This window comes from Arabidopsis lyrata, assembly GCF_000004255.2.
Source record: "Arabidopsis lyrata subsp. lyrata unplaced genomic scaffold ARALYscaffold_2, whole genome shotgun sequence".
Taxonomy (NCBI): domain Eukaryota; kingdom Viridiplantae; phylum Streptophyta; class Magnoliopsida; order Brassicales; family Brassicaceae; genus Arabidopsis; species Arabidopsis lyrata.
In genome coordinates, this window is record NW_003302554.1 from 2,924,224 (window position 1) to 2,933,636 (window position 9,413).

The window sequence follows — 9,413 nt, forward strand, 5'->3', positions numbered from 1 at the left end:
AACTCTGCCGTATTTCTTGGTCATTACCACGATCTCATTAACTTTCTAATAACCTTAATTATCTAAAATTATAGAAATGACTGAATAATGAGCACTTCCATAATTACTTTCAAGCTTTGACCGAATAATTGTTAGCTTTTTCCTCTCACTGAGATTTTAGATTCAATGATAATGTTTTGGGACTCATTATTAATCTACATTTCGGAATTACTCCCTCCGTTTCAAAATATAAGGTGTTTTGGAAAAACTTTTTTGTTTCAAAATATAAATCGTTTTCAAGTTTCTATGCAAATTATATATTACTTTAATATTTTATGATTATTTTTATTATGCAGTATCTTTTATGATTGGCTGAACTTTTAAAAAGTAGATCTTCTTAATCGGCGTGCTTTTAGTTAAAACGGCTTATATTTTGAAACGGAGGGAGTAGTATTTACAAATACTGTATTGACAAGAATAAAAAAGATAAAACATTCATTTTAGTCATTACCAACGTCATTAATAATAATAAAAAACACTTCATTAGGAATTTAACTTTTGACAAACATGAATGGTGGTTTAAAACTGAAATCGTTATCTTCGAGAGAAACCGCTTATTCCCCCAAACTCAAGTCTCATCGAAATCAAAATCTCAAAACTCTCCCTCTCTTTTACATTTACTCAGAAACCAGAACTTACCATTTTTGTTAATTTTTTCAAAATCTCAAAACTCAAGTCTCCATGTTTTGTCTACTCTAATTTGCATTTGGACTAACCAAGAAGATGGATTCGTCTAAGAAAGTTCTGTTTCCAGACCAAATTTTGTCTTCTAGAAGAAACATCTTAACCAGATTCGGTTTAGGAATCGCTGCTTCTTTCCTTCTCCTTACACTTCTCTCCTTTACTAGTTCCTCCTTCAATGTCCCTTTCGTCTCTCCTCTGCTTCAAGGTCTCAAAAGCTCCAATCTTAACACTTCGTCTTCTGTTAAGCAAGTGAACGAGAAGCCTGAAGTAGTAAATCTCACCGACAAGGTCCCAGGTGTCAAAGTTCCAAGCTTTGATGCCGAACATAGATCTGGAACAACAGTAGACGCTGGTTCAAAGAACACAACTTTGTCTGAAGAGGGTAAAGTTTCAAACTTTGATTCCGGACAAAGATCTGGAGAAGTAGTTAAGAACTCGAGTTTGCCTGAAGAGGGTAAAGTCTCAGTTGCAGATGACAAAAATACCCTCGAAGTAAATGCTACAACAAGTGTGGGGAATAGCTCGAGCTTGGCGTCTGATTGTGATATCTACGATGGAAGTTGGGTTAGAGCTGATGATGAGACAATGCCGTATTACCCATCTGGTTCGTGTCCGTATATAGACAGAGATTTCAACTGTCACGCTAATGGAAGACCTGATGATGCTTATGCTAAATGGAGATGGCAACCAAATGGGTGTGACATTCCCAGGTAATGATCCTTGGTGTTCTTGATGAAGTTAGGTTTTGAGTATGTAACACGATTTTGATTGAGGTTTTAGTGAACTGAGTTTTGAAATTAGGGTTTTTGTCTGATAAGTAGTACAATGTTATCTCTGTGTTGGAATATAAAGGTTGAATGGAACTGATTTTCTGGACAAGTTAAGAGGGAAGAAGTTGGTTTTCGTGGGAGATTCGATAAACCGGAACATGTGGGAGTCTCTTGTTTGCATTCTTAGACATAGTCTCAAGGACAAGAAACGAGTGTATGAGATTTCTGGTAGAAGAGAGTTCAAGAAGAAAGGGTTTTACGCTTTCAGATTCGAGGTGAGATACCGATTTTCTTGCGGAATGTGTAGTACCATTCTAAAAGCTGTGATAATGCATGTTTGCTTGATGTTTTTGGGATCTTTTACTTGTTCTTGCAGGACTATAATTGCACGGTGGATTTCGTTGGCTCGCCCTTTTTTGTAAGGGAATCAAGTTTCAAAGACGTGAATGGGACTACATTGGAGACTTTAAGGCTGGATATGATGGACAAGACGACATCCATGTATCGAGATGCTGATATACTGATTTTCAACACCGGTCATTGGTGGACTCATGACAAAACGAAGCTAGGGTATGAGTCGGAAACAGAGAACCTGAACGAGAAGACCTCGTTGTGTTTTACTTAACAATGATTTTGATGTTTTTTGCAGAGAGAACTATTACCAAGAAGGTAACGTTGTGTACCCGAGGCTCAAGGTTCTCGAAGCTTATAAACGAGCTCTCATTACTTGGGCGAAATGGGTCGATAAGAACATCGACCGCAGTCAAACCCATGTAGTATTTAGAGGTTATTCCGTTACACATTTCAGGTAATTCCTAATGCTTTTCATATACAAATTCGGTATAGACGATATTGAGCCGGTGCTCTTATACAGAGGAGGGCCTTGGAACTCAGGTGGACAATGCCACAAAGAAACAGAACCGATTTTCAACACGAGGTACTTAGCAAAGTATCCTTCGAAAATGAAAGCTCTCGAGTATATTCTCCGTGATACAATGAAAACTCCGGTGATATATATGAACATAAGTCGACTAACGGATTTCAGAAAAGATGGTCACCCGTCGATATATAGAATGGTGTACAGGACCGAAAAGGAGAAAAGAGAGGCCGTGAGTCACCAAGATTGTAGCCATTGGTGCTTACCGGGTATTCCAGACACATGGAACCAGCTCTTGTATGTGTCACTGTTAAAGGCCGGGCTTGCATCTAAGTGGTAGGCTAAGTCCTTTGGTTTGTATTTGTATCTTGTTGCAGTTGTAAAGTATATATATATGAAGCAAATCTCCTTTCTAGAAAAGAAAGGAGGGTTATGTTTCCATATCTTTTTGTTCTTTCTTTTTGCTGGTTATAGGCATTGTATTAGAGACGAAGTTTTAATTTGGACTTTGTTGGTATAAAAGAAGAAATTTCTACTAAAGAACTTGCCATTTTTTGGTCAAAATATGTGTAATATCCGGATTTGAATCCGAGTGGGGACGCATCGACAACACTAGCATAAATCATTAGGATACAAATCATGGTCTTTTCAATCTATTATCTTGATGTTCTATATTGCCACTGAAATTGTTACCCATTGTAATAGATATCAATGTATATAGGTTTCAAAACAATAATTCTATGGAGTACCACACAAATTTTAAGCTTTATATAGAAATGAAGTACTCCACACAAATTTATGGAGTACTCCTTTCTCAATCAACTTAACATAATGTCATTTACTTCAACTTCTGTGTTTCTTTTATTATTTCAAAAATTAACTCTTAATTTGGTTAGAATGATATATATAGTTTTTGTATTTTTGTGATGTTGATTATATATACTGCTAATCCTGATAAACTTAACTCATAGGAATAGGAACTTGTCTCTGATACCAACTCCCATGATCATCACGTAACATACTGTCATGTATATGTAAACTTTCAAAAAGAAAAGAATACGTGTATGGAAATAATAATATATGCCTAAACAGTTATGAGGGACTTTCCATTTTTTTTGTTTAAAGTGTCCACTTTTTCCATTAATTTAAGCAGAACGTATCCAACTTTGTATAATAGGGTTTCGTCTAGCACCCAAAAATTCTTCTTACAAATTATCTGCAAGAACTTTGTCTTTTGGTTGACGAAGTAAAGCCTAAGAAAGCGTTTAATTTTGATAAAGATATGGGGAATCAGATGCAGAAGAGCACTTCGGGTAAGTCGTTGGTTCTTCTGATTTCTTTTGATATAAGTTTTGTTTGTTTGCTTTTTTGTTTTTTTTTGTCTTAGAGTAGCAAAAAAGTTTTATGAGAAATTTGTTTGTCTTCTAGAAGATGTCTAATAAAGTGTTTTAAACAGATATACGGAATTATGAGTTGCAAACGATTTTCACGTTTGAGATAAATAACTTCTCCGAGAGGAAAAAGCCGATGGCGTCTCCAACGTTCTTAAGCTGTGGATGGGAATGGTAAGCGATTAAAATCAATGTTTAGTTTCAAAAAATTGAATAATTATGGTAAATCTATATTAGATCATTTTTTTTTTTGGTCGGAATCTATATTAGATCATTTAGCACTCAAAAGGGTTTTTAATTTAAATATTTTCTTAGGTATGTTCTAGTTGATCCCAAGGAAAACGAAGATGACTTGCGTTTGTACCTCTGCGTTCACAATTCTAAATCGCTTATAACTGGATGGAGAACGCGAGCTAGTTATCGCTTCCTTTTGTTGAATCAATCGGGAAAAGTGCTCTACAGAGCAGCTGGTAATGATATGATCGTATCTTCTATTTATCTTAGGCGGAGCAATAATTTATACATGATAATATATATACATATTTGTTTGTCTTACAGAAATATCAAGCTTGTTCGATCTGCGATAAAATCCTAGCTTGGGGTAATAGGACTCTGCCTCTTAGCAAGCTTAAAGAGGAAGGACATCTAGAGAATAACAAACTGATCATTAAAGTTGAAGTTAAAGCAGGTGAAGAAAGATATGTAACTGGCAAGGAGATGTTTGAAATCGAAGGTTTTGAGGTTCCTTCAAGTCAGGTATGATTAGGGTTTCTTTTTCTATCTTGTTTCTTTCTTTCTTTCTTTCTGGATAACCGGATGTTGTTGTTGTTGGCAGGTTTTTTCTGTCAGCCAGCTTTTCATGAAACACCCAGACATTGCAAATGATTTCAAACTAAATGGCAAAGGTCTGAAGACAGCATACATGAATATTGTCCTCAGCCTCATCGAGACATTGTGCAGGCCTCCACTTAGCTTTTCTGAGTCTGAGCTAAGCAACATTGACAGCGAGTTGAGCGAGCTAATAGAAGCGGGATTTAAGCTGGATTGGTTAAAGACAAAGCTTGAGGAGGTTTCCTTGGAGAGGAAGAAAGCAATTGCTGATAATCTCGGAGTCCAAGAATTGGAGGAACGCGTCAAGAATATGGAGCTGAGTTTGTCGGATCTCAGAGTTGAACTTGAAAGTGAGAAGGCTCAATCTGCTGCTGCTGCTTCTAAAATGTTGTCGTTTTCCGACATTATTTGATGCCAAAATCAAATTGATGAGAGTAAAGAACACAAAAATGTTTAGGAAAAATTAGAATAGACTCTCATAAGATTAAAGGTATAAATTACATTCTCTTATATAGAGATGATGTTAAACTTCTTAAACTTAATATATCATAACTTCTACATCCTTCTCGATCTTCATAATTTACATAATTTTGGGCGATAATCTCGACCGTCCATCTCCGGTTCTCCCAATACATAGATCAATTATTGGATTTGCATTCTTAGCTATTGAGAAAACATATCGAGATAAAAGTCTAGGTTTCAAAATCTTGTAGCATTCCCCAATACCTATATAGTTAGGGTCATGGCTCTATTATAAATGAGGAAGTGAAAATAACCACTTGACTTAGAAGTTTGGGTGATGAATTTGGTTGTCATCAAAATTGTGTAGAGATTTCAATGACCTCTAGAGTGCTTTGGTTTTATTACAGAGTATTGTCTATCATGAAACATAGTGGATTCCAAGAACAATCTTGGCAAGACAGCCAGTAGGTAGTCATCATTAGTGATTTATGAACTCGTTTAATTAGCATTGTACTGTGTTGTGTACTTTAGTTTTCACATTTTTGCAAGCGAGTGTTCTAAAGTCAGAGAGTGCGATTCAGTTTAGTATTTGGGCAATATCTATTGTTTCTAAGATATGAATCAAGAACCAAAGATATGAATAACTCTCTTTATTAAGGAAACTAACTCAAAACCTTAATCTCTCAACTCAAATCTCATAAGCTATATCACAACTCGATATATGCTTATATAGGCACAACACTTAACCTAATCATAACTCGATTAGGACTACTTAAGAATCTTCTAGATAACTCCTAAAGATTAGCCTTTATCTTCTCATTGAACCGATAACTTGCGGTTCAAGTCTCTTCCGGTTTATCACTCTTCAAGCTTAAACCAACAATCTCCCTCTTAAGCTTGAATTCGAACTTCTCCAAGTCTTGAACACCAATGAGATCTCTCATCTCTTTGAACTTGATCCTTCCTAAAGCTTTTGTCTAAATGTCCGCCTTTTGTTCTTCACCGGGAACATGTTCTACTTCAACTAATCCATCCTCAACACACTCTCTTATGAAATGGTAACGTGTATGTATGTGTTTGCTTCGTCCGTGAAATACTGGATTCTTGGTGAGGGCGATGGCTGACTTGTTGTCTATGCGAATAAGAGCTTTCTTGCATGTTACGCCATTTACTTCACTAAGCAAGTCTTGAAGCCAAATGGCTTGTGAAAATGTCGGATCTCATGCAATAAAACTTCAAGAAATGGGCACTCCTCTGAATCCATTAATTCTGCCACAACTTTAGCCAAGTCCATTTTGATAATGCAGTCAGCAAATTAAACCCTTTCTCTGCCCAAACTGTTAGTTTCTGCTTCCAAAACCATAGAAGGCACGTGAAAGTTTCTAACCAATAATTCTGTGGTAGCAACCAAAAAAGTTTAGGAAATTTTCTTAAGTACTATTTTAGCAAAACGAACCCCTATATATATCATTTAAGAAGTTCAGTATTAGTTAATTGTCGCGTTCACAACTTCAATCTAGTAGACAAGAAAATCAACTTAAATCAATATCTACTTAAACAATAAAAAAAAAAACATAACATGAAATTCTTTATTTTTTTTTAATATCTGGAAGTTCAACCCCAAAAATCCTACATCTCCCAAAGGCGGAACCCACACCAGGTTAAATTCATCTGCTTCGGAGAAGAGATCTCTCCCAACGGACGTCGAACCCAGTACCTCTAACTGGAAGATCACTGGGCCAACACAACGTTGGTGAAATTCAATATACCTTATTTTGAATCTATTAAATTAAGTTTTATATTAAACATGTAACAATCGAACTGTCTAGATCCAACGATCTCCTTCAAAAAATATTTGTCCTCAATCAAACACAACTTGTTAATATTTTAATGGGGAAGATTTTGTATATAAAATAACGGTCAAAATTCTTCAATTAATTGAAAGTTTTGGAATACTGTTGGGTTGATTGTTTGTTATTTAAATAGGGCAAAACAAGTTATGGTACGTTTTGGGTTAAAAGTACAAGTTGACAGTTGACGCTAAGGCTTTTTCGATATTGAGGTCATGAGGTGTACTTTCTCAGTTGCTATGCATGAACATGCAGTAGTGTGGAGTACTGATTTGGATTCTATCATAAATAGGGAGGTAAGTTTTTGTATTATATATATACTCTCTCCATATCATTTTAAGTGATTAATTTTTTTTTCATTTTAAGATGTTTTAAACTTTTATTTTGACTAATTAATTATTTTGCAGTATGTTTTTTTTATTAGTTTAATTCAGTTTACTTGATGATGTAATTATGTAAAAAGGGATATAAATTGAATATAAGTTATATATTTCTTAATTTGTGTGCAAAACTTTAAACATCACTTAAAATGATATAGAGAGAGTAATATATTCAGCATATTTTTAAAATTAAGGCTCTGCTAACTATACCAGTAAATCCATATATGTAAATTGGCAATAGTAAATTTTCTATATTATTAATATATTAGACTAGGTTCTCCAACTTGTATATAGTCGATCTGAGATTATCAAACAACTCTATTTTGACCTATGGTGCAATGATTCGATCATGATGGAATTAGTTACATGTCAAATCTTCATCGTTGAGTTTTTTTTTTTTCTTTTTCATCGTTGAGTCTTCTACTAGCAAAACTTCACGGTAGACAAACATTCGGAGTAAAAGGAGGAGAATATGAAGCCTAAAAGTACACATAGATTCTTGTAATCATCTTACAGTTTCGATAATGTAGATATTTTCTTGGAACAGAGACTCTTGATTTTCACCCTCACCAGAAAACTACTTATAATTTGTTGAGAAAAAAATATTTTAATAGCATGGTAACAGGCACAGCAAAAGAAAATGAAAAGTAACAAACAAAAAGACAGATACATCTTTTATTACGACCATTTTAGTGTGAAAAACACTTAAAAGTTAAAAGTAAGAAGCTAAAGTATTAATGAAGAAATAATTTAGAAATTTATGAAACTATTTTTTTTAAAGGAAAACCTAAAAAGATTAGAGAGAGTAGAAATTATATATAATCAGAATTAAGTAGTTCTGTATATGAAGACGGTCTCGAGATCTGGTGGAGAAAAGAACTCTCTAGCGCCGTCATAGCTAAACTTCAATGACGGTTTCCGTTTCTTAGGCGCCGGAGGACATGGAAACACCGTCGGTATTCTAACGGAAGCAGCCGTTGGAGTCGTTGGACAAAGATCTTCGTCTTCCGTGTCAGCTACGGCTGAGGAGGGGAAGCTAATCGGCTTCTTCGGAGAACGTAAGGAGATTCCTGTGATGACCCATTTCTTTCCTTCGACAGTTTCGCCAAATTTTCCATCAAACTGGTGGTGAGTCTTGCCGGAAACTCCCATAAGTTATCGTATGAAGTTAAGAGAGAAACAAGAAAATTGTATGATAGAAATGGAGAATGAAGTAGTTAAAGATTGGGTTTTTAAAGTAACATTAGTTTGGAACGAGAGAGAATGTGAAGAGAATGAAACATGTGATTCAGAGAAGAGGATTGGTCTTATAGTCAACAGTGACTTCAAGACAACCGATCGGTGTCGATTAAATTTTTTTTTTTTTTTAAAAATTTGTATCTTAGTATTTATTGAACCATGTATTCAGACCTTTTACTTTTAGTCAATCATTATGCCATGTCATATAAAACTTAAAAATAAGTTAAATTAAATAAATAAATAAAATAATTTCTTTTTGTCAACCAAATAAACCAAATTATAAAAATAAAATCATTAACAAAAAAATCAATTGAAGAACTAAACGGAGTCGTCGTCTTTTCTTTTTAGGTTTTAATTAGAAACATGTGATTTCTACAACCCGAAGAAGAAGACGGAGAAGGATTTGATAGCCGGCGCCGAGGGATGTGATTCTGAACAACACGGCCTTGTCAGACGTGGAGCTGCATGATTTGATAGCCGGCACCGACAAAGTGGTGTCGGAGAAGAGGAATGAGGAGACAGGGAAGATCTACTATATGTATCGATGGAGTTGGAAAGCACAGCCTGATCACAGTCACTTGCACCAAGAACAAGCTCTACGTCTATTTACGACCACGATACATTAACCCACCTTCGCGACTCCTTCAAGACCGTCTCTTCTACTTGAAATGTCGGATTGTGTTTTTGTAAAAACGAGAATACATATATTTGAGTTTGTTTGTGATCTTTTATCGTCAATTTTAGCCATTGGTATAAGCATATAGTCATCAATTTGAACTTTTTATATTTGCTTCTCAGCAACTTTCCCGGCAGCACATAAAAGTGCCTTCTTTCTTTTATGTTAGTAGGAGTATTATTTACTAGTACTATTGATTGGAGTTTCAATTTCT

The 9,413-nt window shown here is 35.1% G+C and overlaps 3 protein-coding genes across 3 annotated transcripts; 2 read left to right on the forward strand and 1 right to left on the reverse strand.

Annotated features, from left to right (window-relative positions):
- The first annotated feature begins 570 nt into the window (after nucleotides 1-570).
- On the forward strand, nucleotides 571-2,910 carry LOC9322655 (protein trichome birefringence-like 2). Its single transcript, XM_021034411.1, has 5 exons — nucleotides 571-1,433; nucleotides 1,576-1,768; nucleotides 1,870-2,063; nucleotides 2,143-2,301; nucleotides 2,368-2,910. The coding sequence occupies exons 1-5, from the start codon at nucleotides 763-765 to the stop codon at nucleotides 2,708-2,710; spliced, it is 1,560 nt and encodes a 519-aa protein (XP_020890070.1). The 5' UTR covers nucleotides 571-762; the 3' UTR covers nucleotides 2,711-2,910.
- Nucleotides 2,911-3,991: 1,081 nt separating this feature from the next.
- LOC9322656 (MATH domain and coiled-coil domain-containing protein At2g42465) lies at nucleotides 3,992-5,143 on the forward strand. Its single transcript, XM_021034471.1, has 3 exons — nucleotides 3,992-4,231; nucleotides 4,320-4,517; nucleotides 4,597-5,143. Exons 2-3 carry the CDS (start codon nucleotides 4,479-4,481, stop codon nucleotides 5,002-5,004), a joined length of 447 nt encoding a protein of 148 aa, XP_020890130.1. The 5' UTR covers nucleotides 3,992-4,231; nucleotides 4,320-4,478; the 3' UTR covers nucleotides 5,005-5,143.
- Nucleotides 5,144-8,046: 2,903 nt separating this feature from the next.
- LOC9322657 (cyclin-dependent protein kinase inhibitor SMR15) lies at nucleotides 8,047-8,628 on the reverse strand. The gene has a single exon (XM_002888078.2). It carries the CDS (start codon nucleotides 8,434-8,436, stop codon nucleotides 8,113-8,115), a length of 324 nt encoding a protein of 107 aa, XP_002888124.1. The 5' UTR covers nucleotides 8,437-8,628; the 3' UTR covers nucleotides 8,047-8,112.
- Nucleotides 8,629-9,413: the final 785 nt, after the last annotated feature.

What these genes read in the sequence shown, in the direction of transcription:
- LOC9322655 (XM_021034411.1), top strand. Translation starts at nt 763, where the DNA reads ATGGATTCGTCTAAGAAAGTTCTGTTTCCAGACCAAATTTTGTCTTCT. An exon ending in AATGGGTGTGACATTCCCAG is followed by an intron (nt 1,434 to 1,575) that starts GTAATGATCCTT and finishes TGGAATATAAAG; the next exon opens with GTTGAATGGAACTGATTTTC. An exon ending in TATTCCGTTACACATTTCAG is followed by an intron (nt 2,302 to 2,367) that starts GTAATTCCTAAT and finishes GCTCTTATACAG; the next exon opens with AGGAGGGCCTTGGAACTCAG.
- LOC9322657 (XM_002888078.2), bottom strand. Translation starts at nt 8,436, where the DNA reads ATGGGAGTTTCCGGCAAGACTCACCACCAGTTTGATGGAAAATTTGGC.
- LOC9322656 (XM_021034471.1), top strand. Translation starts at nt 4,479, where the DNA reads ATGTTTGAAATCGAAGGTTTTGAGGTTCCTTCAAGTCAG. An exon ending in TTGAGGTTCCTTCAAGTCAG is followed by an intron (nt 4,518 to 4,596) that starts GTATGATTAGGG and finishes TGTTGTTGGCAG; the next exon opens with GTTTTTTCTGTCAGCCAGCT.